We start from the raw sequence: 26,871 nt of genomic DNA on the forward strand, positions 1-26,871 counted from the left end.
CTTTGCTATTGTGAATAATATTGCAATGAATATAGGTGTGCAAATATCTCTTTGAGATCCTGCTTTCAATTCTTTTGGGTATATATCCAGAAGTGGAATTGCTGAATCATGTGATAAACCCATTTTAATTTTTTGAGGAAACTCCATACTGTTTTCTACAGCAGCTATACATTTTACATTTCCACCAACAGGAAACAAGAGTTCCAATTTTTCCACATCCTTGCCAACTTTTGTTGTTTTCTGTAAGGTCATTAACTTTTGAGGAACAAGGGAACAGAGATTGATGCACTTAAAAATATTTTGTCTGGTAGTAGAATGCCTCAGCATATCAGCATCTCAGGTATACCTTTCCAAAGTATCCCCAACTTTTATTTTTAGCAGAATAATGCATTCATGGAATGAAAAGTAAATCCACAGACTGGGAAGGAAGATATAAAATTGTCTTTGTTTCCAAATGGCATGATTATCTATGTGGAAAATTCCAGGGAATTAACAAAAACTCCAGAACTAATAAGTGATTATAGCAAGGTTATAGGAGCCGATCACTTTCCTGTATACCAGCAATACAAAATTAGAATCTGAAATTTAAAACACAATCTCATTTACGTTAGCACCCCTGAAATGAAAAACTTAGGTACAAAATCTAACAAAAGTGTACAAGATCTGTATGAGGAAAACTATAAAACTCTGATAGAAAAAAAATCAAAGAACAACAAAATAAATGCATAGATCATTCATGTTCATGGATAGAAAAACTCAGTTCTAAGTTGTCAGTTCTTCCCAGCTTGATCTGTAGATTCAATTAAAGCCCAGTCAATATCCCCACAACTTATTTTGTGAATTTCAACTAACTGAGTTTATATGGAGAGGCAAAAGACCTGGAATAGCCAACACAATATTAAAGAACAAAGTCAGAGGACTGACATTACCCAACTCCAATACTTACTTTAAAGGTACAGTAATCAAGATAGTGTGGTATTGCTGAGACTGGTTTGGCTCAGTGGATAGAGCGTCGGCCTGCGGACTGAAGGGTCCCGGGTTCGATTCCAGTCAAGGGCATGTACCTTGGTTGCGGGCACATCCCCAGTAGGGGGTGTGCAGGAAACAGCTGATCGATGTTTCTCTCTCATGGATGTTTCTAACTCTCTATCTCTCTCCCTTCCTCTCTGTAAAAAATCAATAAAATATATTAAAAAAAAAAAAAGATAGTGTGGTATTGATGAAACGACAGATTGATGGAATATAATAGAGCCCCCAGAATTAGATCTTCACAAATATAGTCAACTGAAGAAACAAAGGCAATTTAATAAAATAAAAAAAGTCTCTTCAATAAATGATTCTGGAACAACTGGACATCCACATGCAATAAAAATGAATGTAGGTGTTGACCTTATACCTTTCACAAAGATGAACTTAAAATGGATCATAAAGCTAAATGTAAAACATAAAACCATAAAACTTCTAGAAGACAACATAGGAGAACATCTTGGTGACTCTGGCTTTGCCAATGAGTTTTTAGATACAACACCAAAAATATAAACCATGAAAGAAAATATTGATAAGATAATTTTCACTTAAACTAAAGCTTTCTCTGTGAAAAACACAGGTAAGAGAATGAAAAGATAAGTTGCAGGCTGGGAGAAAATGTTTTCAAAACACATATCTGATAAAGGATTGTATCCAAAACATACAAATAACTCTTAAAACTCAACAACCAGAAAATAAGCAACCTGCCCTAGCTGGTTTGGCTCTGTGGATAGAGCATCAGCCTGCGGACTGAAGGGTCCCAGGTTCGATTCCAGTCAAGGGCACATGCGGGGGTTGTGGGCTCGATCCCCAGTGGGGGTTGTCAAGGGCATATGAGGGGGTTGCGGGCTCGATCCCCAGTGGGGGTCGTGCAGGAGGCAGCTGATCGATGATTCTTTCTCATCATTGATGTTTCTATCTCTCTCTCCCTCTCCCTTCCTCTCTGATACCAATAAAATTATATTTTAAAAAAAGAAAATAAGCAACCTAATTAAAAAGTGGGCAAAAGATCTCAACAGACACCTCACTAAAGAAGAAATACACATAGCAAATAAGCATGTGAGGAGCTCAATATCATATGTTGTTAGGGAATTGCAAATTAAAACCACAATGAGACACCACTACACACCTATTAAAATGGCTAAAATCCTAACACTGATACCACCACATGCTGCACGTGGATCAACAGGAAGTCCCCATTCATTGCTAATGGGAATTCAAAATGTAGCAGCTACTTTGGAAGCCAGTTTAGCAGTTTCTTATAAAGCTAAACATGGTGTTACTATAAGATTCAGCAGTTGCATTCCTTCAATTGCATTTATATTTACCCAAGTGAGTTGAACACTTATGCCCACATAAAAACCTGTACATGAATGTTTATAGCAGCTTTATTCCTAATCGCCCCAAATTGGAAGCAACCAAGATGTCCTTCAATAGGTGACTGGATAAACAAACAGTGGGACATCCAGACAATGGAATATTATTCAGGCTAAAAGGAGATGAGCTATCAAGCCATGAAAAGACATAGAGGAACCTTAAATGCATGTTGCAAAGTGTAAGAAGTCTTTCTGAAAAGGCTGCTTGTTAAATGATTCCAGCTATAGATCATTCTGGAAAAGGCAAACCTATAGAGACAGTACAATGATCAGTGGTTGTCAGGGGTTCAGGGAGCATGAGAATGGAGAGGGATGAATAGGTGGAGCACAAGGAATATTTAAGACAATGAATCTATGCTACACTTGACATTATGCACTTGTTAAAACACAAAGAACATTACAACACGAAGAGTGGACCTTGCTGCAGACCATGAACTTAGTCCCCAGAGGACCACTTTCAAAGTTTTAGCAGCTTCTTTTGGCATTTATGTCCATATTTCTAAATACAATTTTACTCTAATTTGTTATGAATCTATTTTAGGCATTCTCTATTAACTTCCTATTACAGCTGATGATGTCTTAGCTTTCTTAAATCACCAACAACCCTGATTCTCCCCCTTCCATCTTCACAATGTGGTAAATATGAAAAATTTCGGTTAGCTCCACATTCAGTGTTTTACATTATTCAGAATATGCAAATGTAGAACACTGAGGAGCCAGATCGTACACTCTCATCATGCTTCCCTTCTTGAACAATCGCCCCCACCCCCTGCATTACTGTTTGTCTCATTTCCCCCCTCATTTGCTTAGTTTTTTGGGGTTTTTTTTTGTGGGTTTTTGTTTTAAACCTGCATATCAACAATTCTTGCCATAACTCTACAGTGGATATTTGTCATTCTTTCCAAAATGACAAATCTTGAGCCCATCCTGTATTTGGGGAATTCCCCCTTAAGAGACTGTGGGAAGCAGAACTCCACCACAGAAACAGAAGATTCTAGATGCTCACTTTCCCAGCCTCTGGGGCTAGGGAATGGGCGCCTGGCTTGGGCTCCACCCATCAGATGCAATGCACACATGTAAGACTCTGAATAGATAACTAAGAACTGGAGAAGCAGGAAATGCAAGGATGTTTTTTGTTTGTTTGTTTGTTTGTTTTTGGTAGAAGAAGTTACAGTGGGCCGCAGTGCAGGACGCTGGCAGTGAACCGTGCCCAGGGACCCAGCAGTGTTGGCTCTGCAAGCTGCAGTGCCTGGTACTTTGAGACAGCACAGCATCACCCTAACTACCAGCTGGTTTAGTTCCTCACTATACACTGAGTGGCCAGATTATTATGATCTCTGAATGCATATCCAAAACATACAAATAACTCTTAAAACTCAACAATCATAGTATATATATATATATATATATATATATATATATATATATATATATTAGAGGCCCAGTGCATGAATTCGTGCATGGGTGGGGTCCGGCCAGCCTGGCCAGGGGGATTCGCTGGCCTGCCTGCTGGTCGAACTCCTGGTCGAGGGGACAATTTGCATATTAGCCTTTTATTATATAGGATATACACTGAGTGGCCAGATTATTATGCGTTCAGAGATCATAATAATCTGGACACTCAGTGTATATAGCCTGGTTTGAGGAACTATTTCTAGTTGAATAGCTCTAAAATTCTCTATCCCTTTTGGGGTTTTATGGGCCACCTAATATCCTTTTAATAAATTCCCTTTCTCCTTACTCCAACTAGAGTGGGTTTCTCTTAGCCTTCTGAAAAGAACAGCTATCAAGACAGTTTCTTTTTTTGAAAATATGTTTTTATTGATTTATTTTTAGAGAGAGAGGAAGGGAGAGGGAGAGAAGATAGAAACATCAATCAGCTGCCTCCAGCACACCCCCTACTGGGAATCAAGCCCACAACCCAGGCGCATGCCCTGGATATCAATCGAACCAGCAACCTCTTGGTGCATGGAATCACATAAATACACTGAGTCACGCTGGCTGGGCAAGACAGTTTTCTACATGGTCAACATGCAGGGCTGATGGCCTGAGCGTATGACCTGTGCAGTAGCACAGGCCCCATTTTCAGAAGAGCTCAGAGCTCTCATGCTCTGCTTGCACCATCTTGAAATTCTTAATAATTGTTTAACAAGATCTTCATTTTAATTTTGCACTGGGCCCTGCAAATTATGCAAGCAGTCCTGGTTGCATGGAGCTGATAATGTGCGAATTCCCCTATTTTCCGGGAGGCCTCCATCCTGGAGCCCTCTCCAGTCCTGTGCACATTTGGACTGAGCTCTGCACAGCTGTCACCCTGAATCTTCTCTTTGCCATCAGCTTAGGAGCTTCCCTCACCTTTCTTCGGGGTTGGAGCCACTGTTTCCTGGATACTTGTCTTTTTCTTGTGTTTTTCTCTCATATGGGTGGAGTGCCTCATCCATCACTCTCTGAGGAAAAGTGCATGAGAGGTAACATTTTTGAGAGTTTGCATATCTGGAACTGTGTTCTTATCTCGCAACTGATTGATAGATTGGCTCGGTGTAGATTCCTGTGCTGACAATATTTTTCACTCAGTATTTTGAAGGCTTTGTTCCTTTGCCTTCTAGCTTCTGCTGTTATTATCAAAGCCATTCTAATTCCCAAGTCTTTAAATGTGATATGTTTTGGCTCTCTCTCTCTCTCTCTCTCTCTCTCTCTCTCTCTCTCTCTCTCACCTTTTCAACCTCTAGGCCAATGCCTACAGGTTTCCTGGGGATCTTCCTCCTACATCAAAACATATTTCTTCATACTCCATAGAGTTCACACTAGAAATAATAATGACTCTCCCTGTTTCTTTCTTTCATTCAATAAATTATTTATCGAACACTTACGATTGGTTTGCCTGTCTTCCCAAACAGACTGCGCATTCCTTCAGGGCAAGGTCCCTGTCTGCTCATTATTGTGCCCTGGCCTTCGCGACAATAAAAAGCTGTTGAACTTGATGGCGATAGCCACACTGGCCATGCCCTGGGACAGCCGGTTGCTCAGGTCCTCACTGTGAGAGGAGAAGAGCTGGCTGGTCTTTATCAGGCCCAGCCCTCGATCTGATCAGGCATAGACACTCTTTCCAGGCTTTTTTCCACATTAGGCAGAGGCTTCCCAGATGCAAAGGCCTCTGAGAGTTCTCTCCAGTGAGCACAGAGACTTGGCGAGCCCGGGAAAGGATTCTGAAGTTGTCTCCAAATAAGGTGGAAGGGTTCGCTGCTGTTAAAACAGCATGGGAGCTGTCAGTAAGGAAACTGTGTCTCGGAGATGGACCCTCCTGAAATGGACAATGTGATGCTTCCAAATATGAGCTGTTGACAGAATGGAAGCCTGACCATCACCGAGCCCAACTCTTCCTTCCCTATAGGGATCTGGTGGTGCCAACAGGATGCAGCCCACCTGAGATCCTCAGGGGGGAATGGGTCCCTAATTAGTTAGCACGCATGGTCTAGTACAGTAGTCGGCAAACTCATAAGTCAACAGAGCCAAATATCAACAGTAAAACGATTGAAATTTCTTTTGAGAGCCAAATTTTTTAAACTTAAACTTCTTCTAACGCCACTTCTTCAAAATAGACTCGCCCAGGCCATGGTATTTTGTGGAAGAGCCACACTCAAGGGGCCAAAGAGCCGCATGTGGCTCGCGAGCCGCAGTTTGCCGACCACGAGTCTAGTAATAGTAACGTCAGAAGTAAAGTGTGGATTCTGACATTTTGAATAGTGTTAAAACAATATGGACAATGAACCATCAGAAGTCTCTATGAGCCAGGTATCACTAGAAAAAGTGTATCGTTATATAAAGTGTATTAGTTATCTATTGCTGTGTAACAAATTATCCCAAAAATAGCAGCTGAAAACAATACATCATCTCATAGTTTCTATGGGTCAGGAAAGGGGGAGTGGCTCAGTGTGGTGGTTCTTGCTCAGAATCTCTGACGAGGTTGCAGTCACATTGTTGGCTGGGGCTCCAGTCATCTGAAAGCTTGACTGGGGCTGGAGGATCTGCTTCCGTGATGGCTCCCTCACAAGGATGTTGGCAAGAAGTCTCAGTTTTTCTATACATGCACCCCTCCAGCATTCTCATGGCATGGCAGCTGTCTTTCTCCAGAGCAAGTGATCCAAGAGAGAGGCCAAGATGGGAGCTGCAAAGATCTTTATGACCTAGTTTTGGAGATTGCACACTGTCATTTCCATTTTATTCTGTTGGTTAGAAGTGAATCGCTAAGTTCAGCTGACAGGAGGAAGGAAATAAGGGTCCACCTTTTGAAAGGAGTGTCAAAGTCACAGTTATATTTTAAAGCACTTCACACAGTCATGAAGAACCAAAAAAATGGAAAATTTTGAGGCTGCAAACATTTCTATTGCCATCAGGTCAAGGGGGATTTGGCATAAAGAAAAGAGTCCGGACCTAACTAGTTTGGCTCAGTGGATAGAGCGTCGGCCTGCGGACTGAAGGGTTCCAGGTTCAATTCCGGTCAAGGGCATGTACCTTGGTTGCGGGCACATCCCCAGTAGGGAGTGTGCAAAAGGCAGCTGAATCGATGTTTCCCTCCCATCGATGTTTCTAACTCTCTATCCCTCTCCTTTCCTCTCTGTAAAAAAATCAATAAAATATATTTTAAAAAAGAAAAGAAAAGAAAAGAAAAGAGTCCGGATTGAGAGTGATGGCAAGTTTATTAGCACAGAACCCACAGGTTATGGGGTTCAGTTCCACATGACTTTAGAACAGTGGCTGACCACCCATCAATTCATTCCTCTATTCATTCTACATCTATTCACTGAACATCTACTGTGTGCATTTGGGAGACTGGACCATATGCCATAGGGCTAATTAAGAGGCACGACTATAATTAAAGTGACAATTGCTGACCTTTGCACTTACTGTGTCCCCAGTACTACAAAGAGCTTTAGATCTAATTATCTCACTCAATCCTCCCCATAACCCTTTGAGGTGGTTACTATTATTATTCCCCATTTCATAAATGAGAAACTTAGACTTGGAGATGGGAGGTCACATACTGTCAAGGGGTAGAAACTGCCAACCCCTGAACGATGGATGCACAGATTACTCCATCACACAGTGAAAGAGAAGGCTAAGGGACGACCTGACTGATAGCAGCCGTGCAACCTCGATTGCCTGCCTCATTAGGCTTTTATTGGAATATTTATTTTTAGATACAATCAGTAGGGTGAGTAATCTTGGGAGGACACATGTTTACATTGTACTCTAGGCAAGGGCATCCAGGGATTAAGCATAAGGATTCCAGTAAACACCCAGGTGTCTGCATATGCACGGACTTGTTTGGAAAGGTCAAGGAATAATTCGGGGCGCCGCCTTTGACACTCCCCTACATCTCCCCTAAGTCGGAATTCCGATAAACAGGGCAGGCGGCCTTCCACACACTTCCTTTTTGTCCTCCTCACCAACTTTCCAACCACGTCTCATGCTTCCCAACAAGAAACCGTCATTTGAACCAAAGGACTCTGATCCCGAAGCCCTTAGGCTTCTACCACTACCCTGTAGTAATGATGGTCACAATTATTATTCCTAATTTAATTAAGTGTTCCTGTTATTCAGCTGAGGGCTCTGAGGCTCAGAGAGGTTGCAGGACTTTTTCAGACTTGTTCTGGCAGAGCTGGGCTGCAAAGCCAGTTCCTGAGAGTTCCAAGTCTGTGTTCTTTCTTCTACACTTGCTTACAACGGAGTCCCTTCTGTCCTGCTTCCTGCAGAAACAGAGCAAAGATGGAAAAGGGCCCAGGGGAATAAAAAGGGGTATGGGGAGGGGGAACATTATTGCTGAGGCCTGGAAGCTTTTATAAATATGGCTCTCCTCTGGTTGGTTGAAGAACACACCGCAACCCCTCCAGAGGCTGCTGGGAAGATGCTGTGGAGTTCCTGGTGTGCCTGATGAGGTGTTGCTCCACGGAGGCTGTCAGCCAGCTGGACTCCCAGAGACACCCCCTTCTGGGGTCTGCACGCTGCAGCCCCTTCTGCTAAATGAGGAATGATGTCAGACGTAGCTAATCGTTACAGAGCCCTCAGTGAGCCTCAGGCACGTCGCTCAGGTGTTCTGCACATTTACTCTGGGCATCTCCATGGCTGTAGGCAAGTCAACACCATTGATTACCCCATTTCACAGAGGAGGAGCCTGAGGCATTGAAAGGGTGACTTCTCTGAGTCGACAAAGACATCCAGTCTTAGAGTGGGTTGACTGAGGTTCTGAGAGTTGGTAAGCCATAATGGTTTAAACTCGGGGGCCTGGAGTTAGGGGGTCTGGAGTTGATTTCAGAGAGGAAGGGAGAGGGGGAGAGCGATAGAAACATTAGTGATGAGAATCATCGATTGGCTGCCTCCTGTACACCCCACACTGGGGATCGAACCCACAACATGGGCAAGTGCCCTGACTGGGAATCGAACCGTGACCTCCCGGTTCATAGGTCAAACGCTCATCCACTGAGCCACACCAGCTGGGCTGTGTTCTATTTCTGCTGGAGAGCGCTCTTCTAGACTTGCAGTTTTGTGAGCCAGGGAAATCTCACTGATGCGCTCACCTACAGGGATGTGTGACTTTGAAAATCCTCTAGAAAAGGTCATTCTTGAGGCATGCAGCAAGTTCTCATCTTTTTGGCTGGAAGTAGAAGTGAAAAATTGGATTTCCCCATAATCAGCTTAATCGGTAATAAAATGATATTTTCATCTCTGCCTATCTGATGCCTTCATCTTCCCTTCACTTTGTTCCAAATTCAAGCAGGAAAAAGGCATGTTATTGGGCTATCCCCAAATCTTAACAGTTGCAGTAGGAACATATCTAAGACACTTATAAGTGAATTAGAATTAGAGAATTGGACCTCCCAATTAATAGAAATAACACATAATTCACTTCAAGTCTAACAACAGAAACAACACATAATTCATTTTAAGTCTAGCAATGAAGTGATGGGATTTCAAAAAAAGTTGTGTTCTTCCAATCTGTAGCTAAAATATTTACACGGGGCCCTGGCGATATGCAGGCGGTGGTTTACAGAGCACAGCCTGTTCAAACCAAACAGTTGCTCCGTTCCTGATTTTGGAAACTCGTCAAAGAATCAGTGTTTACTTAAACAACTTGGGCCCCAAGCAGCTCTTGTGTAGGCTGGATTCAATCCAAGGAGAAGCCATGGCCCCTTGGAATAGGAATATTCCTCCTTCTTCCCTGACCATTGAGACACAGACCTCTCCACTCTCCAGGGCCCTCTAGAGGGCACTGGGTCCAGCCTCCGTTCAGCTGTCCAGTCCCCAGGCTGGATTGTGCAGACTGTTCTGTAGGGGAATTGGATACACTCACTGTAATTCATATAACCATCCCCCTAGTTTGGTATTTTTTTGGATGTTTCCAATTTCCTTCAGCATGATGCTGGAATAGGTGCCCTAGTGCACATAACTCCTCCCCACCTGGCCCCATGCTTTTGTGTAGCAGACGGAGTATGAGCTTTGAAGGCAGACAGACCTGGGCTTAAATCCTGGGCCTTCACCTAGTAGCTACATGACTTCTGACAAGATCATTCATCTCCCTGGGTCTCAACATTTTCATCTATACAATGGGAATAATAGCATCTGCCTTTCCAGGTTTTCAGGACTGGACGTTTGTAAATTGCTCCCACACTGCTGGGACTAAAGATGCTCAATGAATTACAATGAACACTATTATAATTATTTTTAAATTTATAATTATTTTTAGAAAGTTCAATTACTGGTAGTCTTTAAAGTCTAGTCAGAGTTCCAAGGACCTCTGAATTTTTTTTAAAAGGAGGGACCTTTAAAATATATATATATATTAATTGATTTCAGAGAGGAAGGGAGAGGGAGAGAGAAATAGAAACATCAATGATGAGCTCTGACCGGTTTGGCTCAGTGGATAGAGCGTTGGCCTTCGGACTAAAAGGTCCCGGGTTCGATTCCGGTCAAGGCTAGTACCTTCGTTGCAGGCACATCCCCAGTAGGAGGTGTGCAGGAGGCAGCTGATTGATGTTTCTCTCTCATCGATGTTTCTAACTCTCTATCCCTCTCCATTCCTCTCTCTGTAAAAAAATCAATAAAATATATTTTTTAAAAAAGAAAAAATAAAGAAACATCAATGATGAGAATCATTGAATGGTTGCCTCCTGTGCGCTCCCTACTGGGGATGTGCCTGCAACCCCGGGCATGTGCCCTTGACCCAAATAGAACCTGGGACCCTTCAGTCCGCAGACCGATGGTCTATCCACTGAGCCAAACTGGCTAAGGCAGGACCTCTGAATTTTGAGAATTTTTTATTTGTTTATGCTAATGGCCCCTCCCTCTTGATTGGGCCAGAATCCCCTTAGCTTAGACACTGGGAGGCTGAGGGTCCCTATGTCCTGGAGGAAGCTGCAGAATGGACTGGGGAGGTGGGCTAGGGGAGGATGCCACTTCACTTACTAACCAAATGCACATCTGCCTCTTAGGCTTGATTCTCCCAGGAATGGGCAACATCCAAGTGAGGGCGGAGGAGGAAAGAGGAGGCACTTGTAAGATGTGCTTTCTTGCCAGAGTTGACAGCTGTGGGGTGGTAGATAAGGAAGCACTCTATTTGGAATTCTGCCCTCTGGGGGGGGGGGGGGGTCCTAGTCACTCCTGAGTTACTGGGAGCAAATTACTAAGCCCCTGTGAGCTTGTTTTGCTTGTCCGTTAAGTAACAACAATAATAATGTCCACATGGAATTAAGAAGCTCAAATAATAAACAACAGTGCTCATCTTCAGACACGAGCACCAGCTATATACCAGGTCCCGGATTGGGCGATTCACACACATTACCTTGTCCAGTTGTCACAACAATCCCCAAAGGTAGTGGAGGAAAGCAGAGCTCTGAGAGGTGAAGGGTCATGCTCAACCCACTGCACCTCCATGCTTTACAAACTGTCCCAGCCCTGGATGACTGTAATTTACTTTTTTAAAAATTGAATTTATTGGGGTGACATTGGTTAACAATTTATGTAGGTTTCAGGTGTACAGTTCTATAATACATCATCTGTATATTGTATTGTGTGTTCACCAACCCAAATCAAGTCTCCTTCCATCACCATTTATCCCCTGATACCCTCTTGGTTGTAATTTCTTATTTGTAATTTGTTATTAGACCTTCTGGAGTTCTTCAGCTCATTTCCTGGAGATTTTTGCTAAAAAGTTCTTCCAGAGGATTACCGAGTTCATCGAACCAGTAGACTTGACATCTATTTGCTGAGCACCTACTGTGTGGGTAGGGACGGTGCTGGGACTCAGCAGAGACCACCAAGGACAAATTACCCTCAAAGAGGATATATTTTTTTTGTGTGGGGAGACTGACAGATGAAAGCAAATAAGTGTATAATATGCCCTGATGTGATGAGAGTGCTGGGGAGAAAATAAAACAGGGAAAGGGGTTGAGTGCGATTTTATGTCCAATGGTCAGAGAAGGAGCTATGATGACAGCTGTGTTCATTGCTTAGACATTAGGGTCAACAGGAATGTACTCTCCATAAGGACAGGCCTTGGGTTCCTGTTCATCCCTGTGGCTCAATAAATCTTTGTTGAATGAGTAAATAAACAAACAGCCATTGTCTCAGACCTACTGGAGAGATGTCCACGTTAGGACAGGCATGGGATTTTGATTCTGCTCCTATCAACTGACACTTAACGGAGAACCTTCTGGGTGCCGGGCACTAGTCCAGCCTCTGTGGCTGCCGAATAAGCCCTTCCCTTGAGGTTCTTCACTGGAGATGATGATGAAACTAGCAATTTAGCTGTCTAGAAGAGAAGGGAGCAAAGAGAAGAAGGAAAGAGCGAGGGGTTAAGTACAAAGTGTAACAGTTTCAGGGCCCGGAAGGAGTTCAGCTAGGGGATTGCCTGACATTTTTTTTTTTTTTCTTGGTGCAAAAAATAACTAGTTCTGCTTTTTGGACTGGGGCTCGCTGAGTCAGGGGTTCAAAGAGAATAGCATGAGGATAGAAGTGGCAGATGTCATCTGCAGCAGATGGTGATGCCCCAGAGACAGGCTGTGGCCTTGAAGATGCTTCCCTCCGCCCCCTCTGGGCCAGGAATCAAGGTCAGGGGCAGACAACCAAGCTCAGTTCCCTGGGGTCCCAATCCCAGCCTTTCAGCAGGGCCAGCTATTCCCAAGAACGTCACCCTTGTTCCACCCTTGGACACCACACCAGGTTCAGCAGAGTTTCAGAGGCCAAGGGTGTGAGAAGAATCATCCCAGCATCTGTTACTAACCATCATTTCCATTCTTTTGGCCGTGCTTGCTCCTCGGCCCCAAAGATGCTGGGTCAGGCCTTTGTTCAGCCCCACAAGAGAAGGAGATGATTATTAAAAGAACAGATTTCACATTCCATATTTACCCCAGATGACATTGCCTTCATCCCTAAAATAGCTGCAGATCGCCTGGGTGGAACTTGCTCGTTCCTTTTCATCTTGTTATTTTGCAACTGTTTACGGAGACCATCACCATAGTGATATTATCAGAGCGGGTCAAATGAAATTCCTAACTTTTGGGTTGTTATTGGTTTTTTCCTTTGTACCTCGGAACATGACTTTTTCACCCCGAACCAGCTCTTCCATTTCTTATAACCCTTAAGTTCTCAGCTCCCAAGTCAGCAGCAGCCCTCTGATTCCCAGCAGTTAAAACCGCAGAGGTGGTCCACTCTTGGATGAGGAATGGAAGGGCGTGGGCTGAGTGTCCAAACTGGAAACTCTACGTACCAGAAATCTCCTTTCCTTCAGATAAAACTTGGGTTAAAGTTTCAGGGTGTTGAAAGAGGCACTAAATAAACGAAGAGTCTAAAGAACCTTTAGTGTTTGGACCAAGAAACATGGCTATAGAGTTCAACAAATAAACACAGCTGGCGTGGGGTGAGCCTTTAGCAAACAATTATCTTCTTGATTATTTTTTTTTTCTTCATAATCGTCATCTTGGACAAAAGCCTTTATTATAACATTCTCCTACACTGCTGATGGGTTGTGAGTTTGTGTGTCTTTTTAATATAAAACTTGGCAATGGGTAGGAAAAGTCTCGACAATGTGCTCTTCCTTTGATGTGAACTACTCGTGGCTTCTAAGAAAATAATTAGAGATGTGAGCAGAGGAGTACATACGAAGATGTTCATTGTTAATGAAGGTGAAAAACTGGAAATACCCTAACTGTTCCACATTAAGGGATTGCTTTAAAAAATCATGATCCGGCCATACAATGGATACTAAGCCACCATTAAAAATGATGTCACATGCCCAGGACCAAACCAGAGAGGGTCGGACCTGCATTACCACCATTTGTCCACCATCCAGAACTGAAATATCATTGCTGACATGTACACATAAGGAACTGTTTGACATTGAAATTGGGTCTCAAAAGAACTGTTGGCCCAGAAAGAAACTCACTACAGACTGAAAAAAAAATTAAAAAATGATGCCACAGAAGAGCCTGGGCTGGTGTTGCTCAGTGGTTAGAGCAACGACCTGCACACGGAAGGGTTGAAGGTTCAATTTTCAGTGAAGGGCACATGCCTGGGTTGCAGGTTCGATCCCTGGCCCCAGTTGGGGCACATGTGGGAGGTAACCAGTCGATGTGTCTCTCTCACATTGATGTTTCTCTTCCCTTCCCCCCACCTCCACTTTCTCTAAAAATCAATGGAAAAAATATCCTCAGTTGAGAATTAACAACAACAACAACAACAACAAATATATATATATATGCCACAGGAGAATCTTTAATAACACATAAAATATTTATAATGTGTTATTAGGCAGGGGAAAGCAGGTTACAAAAATGTGTGCATAGCATGATCCTATTCTTGTAAAATGTATATATACTATACACAATAGAAAAAGATTAGAAGGATAGGTTCTAAAAATATAGATCATTATTTCTTAGGTATTTTTCTTTGTGTGTGTTTTATCTATAACATTTTTACAATAAGGATGTATTTCTGTAGTTGGATGTTTAAAATGCTATTTTTAATGATGATAATAATAATAATAAGCTATCATACCTTTTAAAATCATCTGATGGTTCTTGTGGGCAGAAATACAATCTTATTCCAGGAGCTCATAAAGCTCATAAGCTGGAAAGTGCTCAATGATCTCTTATTGTGTTTGGAAGATAATGAATAAGTAGTATAGCACATGGGACTAATAGATATTTAGCAACCCTGGGTTTTCTGCTTATTTAGAGTTCAAGGTCAAAGACATACAAGGCTGACATAACCAGGTATAAAATACATGGACCACATCACAAAACTGGTAAATGTATTTACGAAATACCAACAGTCATTCAATGTTTGGTAAGAACAGTGAAGATTGTTGGGGGGCTCGGGGAGGGGGACCACACATGAAAATAAATAGCATACTATATGCCACCTATTTATTGCTTATCTTATGACAATTCTACGTGGTAGGTATCATACCCCCATTCTATAAATGTGGAAACTAGGATATGGAGGTTCAGTCACCTGCCCTTTCAACATTGCAGGAAGAAAAAAATATGCACTTATTCAGCTAGGAGAGGCATAGATCCCAGTTTATGACTGGAATGGCTGCAATAGGAAGGAAAAGAAAGGATGGAGAAGGAAGACCTGTACATTTATGGCATGGTCCCAAAAGTATTTTACCAGACTGACAAACATTTAGTTTGCTGGCTGGAGAAAATGATAATAATTTTAACTACCCTCCTTTGAGCCCTTGAGGATGATGTTGATATAAAAATGGGGATTACAGGGTGTCATTATATTCAGCCTCACTGGCCTGTGGGAAGTGGTGGAAGTTATAGCAAAAATGTGCTAGAGAGTAAATTACACAGAACCTAGGGTCTATCATCATTATGATCATCACTCAAAACATCTAAACACCTCTTTGTTTGAGGTGATGTGAAGGAGTAAAGAAAGGAAAGGTTTTGGGATCAGACAGATCTCCGTTCAAATCCTGGCTCACTATCCATGATCTTTGTTCAGCCTCACAGGCTCTTCCTGAAGACATCAGGCTTTTATGGAAATCCTGCTTAAATTGATCATCCCAAACATTTCTTGTTATATTGGAAGCTATCATGGGGAACTCTTTAGACCTGTATTAGTCAGAACAGTGCCAGCTGCTGAAACAAAAAATCCCCAACTCTTAATGGCTTACTACAAAACTGGTTTATTTTCTCCCTGAGACATAGTCTGATTGGATGTTTTCAGTGGACTGTCCTGAAAGGGGATTCAGACTTTTTCCACCTTGGAGTCTTCCCTTGGATCCTCTGCTGGCTGGAGAGAAAGAGAAGGCATCTTATGGACATGTCTGGAGGTGGCACATGTCATTTCCTCCCACATTTCATTGGTCAAACCCAGTCACATAACCACAACCTAACTCAGGGGAGAATGGCAATTATAGACTCTGCTGTGCCCAGGAAAAGGAAATGAAAAGGCTGAACATGTGGCCTGTTAGTGCTACATACTTGGAGTCATCACAGATAGTGTAGGGCGGAGAATGAAAAGCCATCCAGATAAATCCCAACAGAACCACGATGGCAGCTTCCAGCAATGGTGCCCAACAGAGAGATCTTTGGCAGTCAGAGTTTTCTTGACACATGTAAGTTTTAAACTGGGCCAGACCTTACAGGATCTTGGATCAAGTATATCTGATCCTTTCTGGCAGTTTTAAACTGTTAACCAAGCAAGACTTTCTATTAAGTCTTGAGATCAGGTATTGTAGGTCTTCTTTTTTCTTTTTTAAGATTCTAAGATCTTTGCATTTCCATATACACTGAGTGGCCAGATTATTATAATCTCTGAACGCATAATAATCTGGCCACTCAGTGTGTGTGTGTGTGTGTGTGTGTGTGTGTGTGTGTGTGTGTGTGTATATATATATATATATATATATATATATATATATATATATGAGGCCTGGTGCATGAATTTGTGCATGGGTGGGGTCCAGCCAGCCTGGCCAGGGGAGGGGACATGGGCGGTTGGCTGGCCTGCCTGCTGGTTGAATTCCTTGTCGAGGGGACAATTTTAATATTAGCCTTTTATTATATAGGATATACTTTTATTATATAGGATATGCATTCAGAGATCATAATAATCTGGCCACTCAGTGTATATTTAAATCAGCTTGTCAATTTCTACAAAACAAACTTGCTGGGATTTTAAATTGGATTGTGTTGAATCTGTAGATCATTGTGGGGAGAATGAACATCTTAACAATATTGAGTTTTCTGATCCATGAGTAGGGTACATCTATTTGTTTAGATCTTTAATTTCTCTCAGCAATGTTTTCTGATGTACACAGGGCTTGCATGTCTTTCATTAAATGTATCCCTAAGTATTTTGTGCTTTTTGATGTCATGGCCAATGATATTTTACAACTTTTTCTAATTGTTCATTGCTCTGATCTTTTATTCCAGCCTTTCATTAGACTGGTCTTCAAGTCTTGCCATTTTTTTCAGCTCCTACATCAGTTCTGCATCTGGTTTAGTTTCATTTAGAACATTGCAATGTTTGATTGGAATGAGGGATGAGCGCTTGGGAGGAGTTGAGGATAGCCTAGAGGTTTGCATCCTGGATGAGTGTGCTTGGAGTTTTTCTGGCTTCATCCATCGAGTACCATATTCCAGGTGCTTTGCTAATTGCTTGTGATATGATTCACAGCCCCTGCCTCAAGGAGCCCCATAAAGGGCAAATTACAAGTGAAAAGGTGATTCCATAAGATATACTCAGTACAGGGGTTTCCATGGGAATATTCAGCAGGCCCCACCCAGCGTTTGAAGGGATTGTCAGAGAATACTCGGAGGAGGAGGAAGAGGTGATGATTCTTCTGAGTCTGAAGGGTCAGCCTTAGACACATGGCAGAGACCATCCCAGGCCTGGTGGGCGGTTGGCTGGCCAGCTTAATAAACTAAACATGAATTCCCCCAAATATGCATATAAAAACTCCAACAGCTGGCCCACATGTGAGAGGCTTTCCTATAACTCTGAGCAAGACCCCACAGATGGTCAGGATACAAATACTTCTGGTCCAGCAGGAGGCAGCTGCAAGTTCTCCCAGGTACCTATTAGGAAAGCAAAAACAAAGCCGTGAGATGATGGTGTCTAACCTCAGACTAAAGTATCGTCTTGGCACCAAAGACTTTGGGGATGTATTAAAACGAAGTGGATTGCTAGTGGTCTGTCTACTGCCCTCGTCTTGCTACATGTTCTTTCAAGATGCTGTGGGGTGGAAAAAGTTGATCTAAGCTGTCTAGCCGAGGCTGCCTCCTCTACAAACCACAGTGTTCTGTCTTCAAAGGAAATCAGCATTTTTTTGTGCCTGTATTCATTCCTTAGGGTTCCAATAACTAGAAATTTCTGAGACCCAAAGGAGCCTGTTTCATTAATTTGCATGAGTTTACCCAGAATGCGTGCCTGTGATGACCATGTGTTTTGGGTTTTGTTTTTGTGTTTTTCTTTCTACTCTTCAAAATGTCTTTCTCCGCCTATTAGTTATAGGCCCCTGATTTCCCGTTATCAAGGAAACAGCTCCCCTCCCCCATTATCAGGTCCCCATCCCTGCCAGCTCCAAGGGTGAGCTCATGACTGAGACCTGCCGGTAAATGAAGTCATAAGCATGGATGAGGTTGTCTAAGGAGAAAGCACAAAGTAAAAGAAGGAGAGATCCCATAATTGAGCCTCGCGGAACCCCATCATTTAGTGGTTGTATAGAAGAGAATGTGTCCACAGAGAATACAGAGAAGGAGCCACCATAGAGGTAAGATTAAGACCAAGACAGTCATGTGATACCATGGAAACCAATATGAGAGGATGTTTCAAGGAGGTAGGAGGGACCAACAATGTCATGATGTTATGGGGGAGTCAAAGGAGGTGGGGATAAAATGTTACTGGGGAGTCAAAGGAGGTGGTTTTGACATGAGGTAGAGGTGACCTTAGGGCCATTTTAATGGGAAATTAGAAAGTGGGGAGAGGAAATACTGCCAATTCTGTAGCTGCAAAAGGCAAGAGATGGGGTGGTAGTCTAAGGGGATGTGGGATTCATGAAAAAAAAATTTTAAATGTAAGGTCTGAGACACTTAGGCACGTTTCAAACCACAGTAATCAACTGATTGAGAAGAAGTAGTTGAACAATCTGGGGGGAGACGGGATAATTGAAGTGTAAGAATCCCAAGAAATAGGTCCCCAAGAGGGAATATTGTTTACAGCATTTCCCTAACTTACTTGGAGGGCCACGCTGTTCATGCAGAGTTTTTTATTTTTATCTTTATTGTTGAGATTATTACAGATGTCCCTCCTTTTCCCCCCCATAGCTCCCCTCCACTCGGTTCCCACCCCACCCTAGGCCTTTGCCACCTTATTGTCTGTGTCCATAGGTACTGCATACATGCATGTAAGATCTTTGTCTAATCTCTTCCTGCACTCCCCCCACACCCCCTTCCCTCTGAGAATCATCAGTCTGTTTCATTTCCATGCCCCTGATTCTATTTCATTCACCAGTTTATTCTGTTCATCAGATTTTTTATTCATTTGATTTTTAGATTCACTTGTTGATAGATATGTATTTGTTGTCACTTTGTTGTTATGCAGAGTTTATTTTGATCAGTATTCTGTAGAAAACACTATGGCCCAAATTCTGTCAAAGACCCATCCCCGAACCAATAAGCATGGCCAAGGCCATACTTTGGCTTCAGCCAATCAGAATCCTCTCTTCTGGAGCTGGAGGTGGGCTCAACTCCACCCAAACTAAATTGGGATGAGGAAAGGTTAAGTTATAGAAAAGAGAGGGTGTGCATATGTGGGAGATACCTGAGAAGTGGCCTCTAAACCAGCTGAATGATGGGGAAAATGAAATTATCAGGTAGTGTTTCTTCCCTCCTGGTCTAGCGAGGGGTTAAAAGCTGGCTAATTCTAGAGTTCTCTTGTATCTCCAAAGACAAAATAAAACATCTGAAACCACTGTTAGTAATCCAAGATCCACAACTCAGGAAGCAGTCCCAGGCCTTTAAATCAGAGGTGATTTAGGAGCTAAGCAAACCCCAGCCCTTGGACACTTGTGCATTTATTAATCCAACAGTTGCAGCTGTGGATTGAAGAAGGAAAGATAGAAACCATGTTGGGTGAACTACTTAATTGAAGAAGGGAAGATAGAAACCATGTTGGGTGAACTTCTGAGCAATGCCTGCTTTTACGTGTTCTGTAGTAGCTGATGAGCATCACAAAAAAATTTAGTATTTAGTTTCACCTGGAGATTGCTTCATTCCTTGGGTGGTGGTCCTATTTGGCTCTGGGCTTCCCTGCCACCCTGCCTCAAACACATATATGGTCACCTACTGTGTGCAAGTTGTCATGTTATATGCTAGAATGTAGTATCATCTTTTGACATTTACAAAGCATTTTCCTACATATGATCTCAATTTAGTGATTCTGAGAAAAAACTTTGAGTCAGAAATACAAAAGTGAGGATGGATTTATCCACTTATCTGTGTAATCGTAGGCAAGTCATTTCATCTAAGCCTCAACTTCTTCTTCTATAAAATGATAATAATAGAAGTGCCTACCTCAAAGGATTGTTGGGAAGAATCAATGAGACAATACAACAGCTTAGCACATAGTAACCAGTCAATTAAAAGTAGCCATTACTTTATTATTCAGTTTTGTCCACACAACGATGTTAATATTTATTACTTTACTTCACTGGTCTTCACTGAGCACCTACTATGTTCTAGGTGCTGAAGATCCCTAGTGACCAAAGAGCCGTTAGATACAGAAAAGAAGGGGTCCCAGAACTGAGCCCTCAGAAAAGGATGAGGAACTCTATCACAGGGACCACAGAGACCCGAGCACCAAGAGAGGTGCACCAAGGAAGAGAAGTCAGCAGTAACATGAGGCCCCCAAATGGCCCCTGGTTTCTGCAACCTGGAGTTTCCAGGTCAACAGGTGGAGGCAGAAGCTCGACCCAGACTGATCTGAGAAGCTAGTGGAGTTGGTGTGGAAACAAAGTTTTGATGTGAAGGGGAGCGAGAAAACGGGGAGGTGGCTGGCGGGAAATGCAGGATCAAGGAGATTTTTGTTAAAACTTTTTTTAAAACATGAGATATTGTGGCATGTTATTTTCAGAAGGTGGGGATAATCCAGTATAGAGGGAGACATTGGTGACTAAGGAAAGAGGGATGCAGAGTGTCATGGAAGGGGTTGGTTCTGATAGGTGCGCAGAACCTTCATCCACTGTAAGAGTAGGGAAGGCAGAGAACGTGGGCAAGGTGCAGAGTTGTTGGTAGGTGAGAGGGCTCCTGTCTGATGGGTTCTGTTATCTCTGATGTAAGAGGCAAGCTCATCTGCTCAGAGTGAAGATGAGAAGAGACAAAGGAGGAAGAAGAGTGAAAAACCATCCTTGTGGAGTGTGAGGAATTGAATACAGCAGGGAAATAGAGCAGGATTGCAAGGCAGGAATGCTAGGCTCCTTTGAAATTTGTGGTCATCAATTTAAAGTGATTCTAGTCACTTTTAATTCCCAGCCATGTTTGTATATTCTGATTTAAGCATAGAGTAGGAGATTGGCTGGTCTTAACTATGTTAGGCAAGTTAGAAGGGACGGGACAAAAGGGTAATGGGTTTTTCCAAGGAAGTGAGTATAATGATCATTACTAAGCTGGTAAGGAGGGAAGTGAGCACGAGGGGGAAGAGAAAGGTGAAAATCTGGCAGGTCAGGGTTTGCAGGTCTTGATGAGGTTGAAAAAATGCCTGTGTGTGATATTGCAATAAGGAGGCTAAAGTTGGATTTGAGATCTTTACAATTGTGCTTTCTGAGATTGTGCAATTATAGGAGAGGGTATCTGAAGACAGGAGAAGGGAAAACTCATTGGTAGGGAAGAAATGAATAAGGGAGAAATCAGTAAGATTTCTGATGGATTATGCTTATGGAGGCTGAAATCATAAAGTAAGGTACAGGAGGTGAGATGGAAGTCAGTTCATGAGAACAAAAAGGAGGAGTGGCAGGTGGGAAAATATGATAGTGAGAACTTGAAGGGGATTGGGTCTTTGAAAGAGGAAGAGAGGAGAAACAATACTAAAACTATTTATGGTGCTTGCCTGCTTCTCTACAGCCCCTTGTAGGCAGTCATGTTTAATGCCACATGGCCCTATGCTCATAGCAATAGTTGACTGGTCAAGGGATGAGCTCTGACCTATGGGCAGCCAATCTGTGGACGTGAGCTGTCAACGCTAAGAGTTCATTGAATTCTGTCTTGGGATCTGAATTATGAAACAAAAAGAATTTGCCAGTTAATATAGCCAGTTGATGCAGAGAATAAAAGAGGACAAAGGTCACCTGGATGGACCTTATACAGGCTGACATGTCGAGGGAATAGGGTTGAAAGCTGAAGATGCCAGACAGTAAAGGAAGAATGTAGCAGATGCATCAAAAGAAGCAGAAATGGGGAGCAGCCATGCTGGGTTAGTTCCTGAGCCCTCTTATTATGAGGTAACAACTTTCAAAGGTTTTTGAGCAGAGAAGCAACATAATCAAATCTGGGGTTATGAGTGTAGCCTCTGATCCCAGACTGCCTGGCTTTGAAATCATTAGCTTTCTGATCTTGGGCAAGTTACTTAACCTTTCTGTACCTCAGTTCCCTCATCTGTACAGTGGGAATTATAGCACTGCCCTCATAGGGTTGTAGTGAGGCTCACACGAGAAAATACACGAAATGCATTTTGAACAAGGCTTCCTTTCAATCTTATTTTCTTCGGTTAAACAGTTCAAGTGTTGCGTCTTTCTCAAAACTTTCCCTCACGCCCTTATTTATCCCTTGGCTTCCAGGAGGGACACCCCCTTTTCTTGGTCCTCCTTCTCAGTTGCCTTGCTGGTTCCTCTTTATCTTCTTGACCTCTTCTCTCTACATTCACCTCCTAAATGAGCTCACCTAGTTGTCTTATGCTCTTCAGTACTTTAAACTATCATTTATTAGCTGATAGTTCTCATAAGTTTATCACCAACTCCAACTTCTTCCTCCAACTCCAGGCTTCCATGATTTCTTATTTGGCATCTCCATTTTAACTTCCAAAGGCAAGTTCAAACATAATTTGCCCCCAACTGACTCTTATGCTACCCCTCCCCCGCCCAAATCCCTTTCTCCTATAATCTTCCACAGATCAATAAATGGCAAATCCTCCCAATGTGGATCAAGCTAAGGATCTTAGTATCATTCTTGACTCCTTATTTTCATGCCCACCACCAATCCATCAGCAAAAACCCAGAATGTGATCTCTTCGTGTCACCTCCATGTTACTGCCCCGATAAAAGCACCTTTGTCTCTCTGCTGTGTGACCTTGGGTTACCTCTTCGGATTTCCTTTATGAGAATTAAATGAGTTATTATTTGTAAAGTGGTCAACAGTGTCTATCACAGAGGGAGCCCCATTAAGTGCTTTTCAAATAAATAAAACATGCCTTGCACACAGAACTAGCTTTCTCACAGCCCTAGTCCCCCTACAGTCCATTCAGAACACAGCAGCCTCCTGATCCTTTGAAAGCCCAGGGCAGAGTGTCCAGCTACTGCTCTGCACTTCTCGGAGTGGCTCCCACCACTCTCCCCTTGCTCAATCTAGGACAGCCACCTTGTCCCATGGGACTGTCCCCATGGGGTGTTTGCCCTTGCTTGTGCCTCCTTCTGATTAAATATTACTACGTTAGGCCTCCTCTGGCCTCATTTTACTCACTCTGATTTTTCGCCACGTCTCCAATCACCTGACACTCTTATCTATTTATAGTAGTTGATTGTCTCCCCTGCAATGTTCAAGATCTGCAACAATGACTGTCTTGTTCATTACTTTATCCCTAGGGCCTTGTGCTTGTATACAGTAGGTGCTCAATACTTACTAAGTGAAAAGAATCCCTTCTCTGAATTCCCCAAAACAGGTCTGAATCATTCTTGTGGGACTTATGTCACCTTTTATGTTGGTGGCCGGTTGTACCCTACTGAGTTCTCCGGGTTAGCAGAGAGTGCTAGGACATGGTAATAATTCCTGTCATTTATGCAATACTACAATTTACAATCCCCATAGGTGACCGATTTGATTCTCACAAGAGTGAGCAAGCTAGGGAGGGGAGGGTTAGCATCCCAGGTCTCCTGACTTCCAGAACTAGCTCAACAAATATTTATTGAATGAAGAGGGGGAAAGAAAAAGAATATCGGAGTCATTCTGTGGAGGCAGCCCCACTGGACAAATGGGCTGGTTCTCTGTAGCACGTGTAAAAATACAACACCTAACATTTATTGAGCCCAGTTTTCTAATCATTTCCTGTGTCACACTCACAGCTATCCTGTAGCTGGTAGCTAAAAGGACATTTTTACGTCTTGTTCACCTTTTATCTTTTGGTGCCTCAAACAAGGCCTGGTATACAGTAAGTGCTCAAGGCTCTTTCTTTTTATTATTATTTTAAATTCTCACCTGAGGATATTTTTTCCATTGATTTCTAGAGGGTGGAAGGGAGGGAGGAGGCAGAGAGAGAGTGAGAAACATCGACCTGAGAGAGACACACAGATTGGTTGCCTCCCCCACGTGCCCCTGCTGGGGCTGGAACCTGCAACCGAGATACATGCCCTTGACCGAGCATCGAACCCCTGACCCTTCGGTCCGACGTTCTAACCATTGAAACAAACTGGCCATGGCCCAAGGCTCTTTTTTTTAAGAGATCGGGCTCAGGTGCAGCGATTCGCTCCAGGTCCCACACGTAGCAGCACTGGTTTTCCATTTCAGGTTCACGCACTACACTCTCTCCGGGCTGGGCCGGGCCCGCGGATAGCACCAGTTCCGGGTCCGCCGCGGGAGTGAGCGCGTGTCCCGGGTGGGGTGGGGAGGGACTGACCCCTCCCAGCCCCAGTGCCTTCCGCATCCGCGCTCGGGAGGTCCGCGGGCACGGGTCCTCCGAGGCCACCCGCTCCTGCAGCCCCGGAGCGGATGGTCGGATCTGGGTGCGGGCGTGAGTCCTCTCCCGGTGTCAGCTCCGGCGCGGACCGGGCCGCCACGCGGGGCACGGAGCGCGGCCCGCCCACCCCGCCGGCCGCCGCGCCCGGTCCCGCCTGCAGGCCCCGCCCCTCACTTCCCTGATCGGCGCTCCGCCCCCCCGCGCCGCGCTCCATACTTGGCGATCGCCGCGGCCCTGCGCGCTCATTGGCCGAGAGCCGGCTGCGTGGGGGCGGGCCCGGGCCCGGCCGGGGCGGGGAAGGAAGGTGGCGGCGGCCCGGCGCGGGGGGGAGGGGGGCGCTGACCCGGATGTTCACTCCTGGGCACCCGGGGAAGTGGAAGCGCCGGGCCCTGCTGCTGGGGGGAGAGCCACAGACGCCGGGACCGGGACCGCCGCCGCCGCCGCCACCATGGTAAAAGCCCGATGTCAGCCTCCCCCAGCCCCCGGGCCCCCGCCGGAGCTCACGTCCCCTTCCCCGCGCCGAACCCGGTCCGTGAAGGGTGGGTTCTCCCGGGTGGGGGAGGGGCGGGGTCCCGGACCTCAGGTAGACACCATCCCTGCCGGCTCCGGAGGGGCCGCCGGCCCGGGCGGCTCGGGTGGGCAGCGACCCTGCCACCCCTCCCAGTCCCCGCCCTTGGCGTCCCCCTCTCCACCTCGGGGTCCAGGCTAGTCTCCTCCATAGCCCACACTGGACCCTCCTGGACCCTGGGCCAGGCACCCCCTCCGGTGACCCAGGCGTGCTCTTCCCTTCTCCTCTCCATGGCCTGGGCCAGGTCTCCATTCCTCTTCCCTGTAGTCTAGGCTAGGCCGTCGTTTCTCCCTCCCATGGCCCAGGCCAGGCCTCTGTCGCCATCCTCTATGGCCTCAGTCCGGACCCCGTCAACTCCTCCAGTGGCCTCAGCCTATACTTGTTTCCTCTCCTCCATGGCTTCAGCCTGAATCTTCTCTTCTCTCTTTGGTCATTAGTCTGGACCTCCTCCTCCTCCTCCGCCCATGCCTCCGCTTGGACGTCACCCCACCCCACCCCCCATGATCCCCTTCCCAGGACTTCTCACCAGTCTTCAGAGTTGCCCGCGCCAGCCCCCTTCTGCCCTAGGCTTTACCCTCCCTCCAGGGCCCTGCTCCCTGCCCTGCCCCCGTCCCAGGTGGTCCCCTCCCTTCCCCTTCTTCGCCATCTCTGGGAAGCGCGGGGAGCTCTCCAGCCCGGAGTGGGGTTGTGCTTACGCAGGTTTGAGGGTTGCCCCTTCTGGGGAAGCCGTCTGGGAGGGAGCGAAGGAAGGGCGGGCATCTGTCCCCGGAAGGCAGCGCGGCGCTTTGCGGGCCCTTCCGCGGGTGCGCGGGTGCGGTGCTTGCAGAGCGTCCTGCCGGCGGTCGGGCCCGAGTGAGCGGAGGGATGAGGGTGGGGGAGCCGACGGGACAGGGATGAACGCACAATCACCCTTGTGAGGCCGCAGCCCTTGGGGGAGCCGGCCGGCCCCGAGGGCAACATACGGCCTGGACACGATGCACCCCAGCAGGCGCAGCCTCCCTTTCCCCCTGAACTGTCAGCTCGTAAGGGTTGGAACTGCTGATTATGGAGGTGTCTTGGATCAGGTGAGCTAGTCTCGGAGGGAGAAGCCAGCTCCACTCGTGGTGTTTGTTTTGGTAATGAAGGCAGGTGCTCTCCGGGCGGCCCGAGGCTTCACACAGGCTCGCACATGTGCACCTGCTCTCCTGTCCCCTTTGCCACCTTGTGCAGAGCGGGCCCAGCACCTCGGCTGGAAGGGCCAGAGGGCTTCTGCCCCACATGGCCAAGGAGCTCTTGGGAGAGTGCGCTGACAGAGCTCTGGCTGTCCACCTGCTCCTCCCACCCAGGCTGGGCAGATATTTGCATGTGGACTTTGGGCTCCAAAGGGTTTGAGGATATTGGTTCCTTGTTTAATTAAGGGATGTTGCTGTTAAACTAGGATGACTAATTCAGACTGTCCCAAGTGTTTTCTTGATGCCTTCCTGTATATTAATTAAAAATGTGGCCGATGCCATTTTCCATGCTGTTGGACTTCTCTTCATTGGCGGAGAACCGGCTGCAGGGGGTGGTGGCCCAGCCCTAGGCCTGTGTGGAGAAAGACACTTCTTAACAGAGTTGGGTGAGGACTTTAAAAGTGGAGTGAGGTTTTGTAAATTTGTTCTTGGGACAAAAGCAGGGGAGAGTGGGTGGGGTTGACAGGTGGGGCTACTCAAAGCTGGGAGGGGTATCTTGCCTTAGCCCTGGGTGCCAGGTTATCCAAATGTGATGGGGAAATGCCCTTAAATGACCCAGGAGGCTTCTCAAAGGGTCCATGTTGGGTCTTATTTGGACAGTCTGCAAGGACTATGGGAGGGGTGGAGGAAAAGGGCTAACATATCTTGGGGGGCTATGAGCTTCACCTGTATCAGTTCATTTAATCCATATAGAGCCCTTTGAGGAATTGCTGTTTCCATTTTACAGAAAAAGAATTCTGCT

General features: G+C 45.0%; 2 protein-coding genes across 3 annotated transcripts in view; one reads left to right on the forward strand and one right to left on the reverse strand.

Moving 5' to 3' along the window:
* MRTO4 (MRT4 homolog, ribosome maturation factor) overlaps positions 1-26,871 on the reverse strand; it is a 249,769-nt gene that overhangs the window by 69,553 nt on the left and 153,345 nt on the right. The gene's annotated exons all lie outside the window — the stretch shown is intronic.
* CAPZB (capping actin protein of muscle Z-line subunit beta) overlaps positions 24,549-26,871 on the forward strand; it is a 123,561-nt gene continuing 121,238 nt past the window's right edge. For both annotated transcript variants that reach the window (XM_079776538.1, XM_079776539.1), the window contains exon 1: positions 24,549-24,801. In XM_079776538.1, the coding sequence (XP_079632664.1) occupies positions 24,799-24,801 (3 nt within the window). In that variant the 5' untranslated portion in view covers positions 24,549-24,798. The remainder of the gene's footprint in view (positions 24,802-26,871) is intronic.

The sequence above is a fragment of the Cnephaeus nilssonii genome, assembly GCF_951640355.1.
Source record: "Cnephaeus nilssonii genome assembly, chromosome: 7".
NCBI lineage: Eukaryota > Metazoa > Chordata > Mammalia > Chiroptera > Vespertilionidae > Cnephaeus > Cnephaeus nilssonii.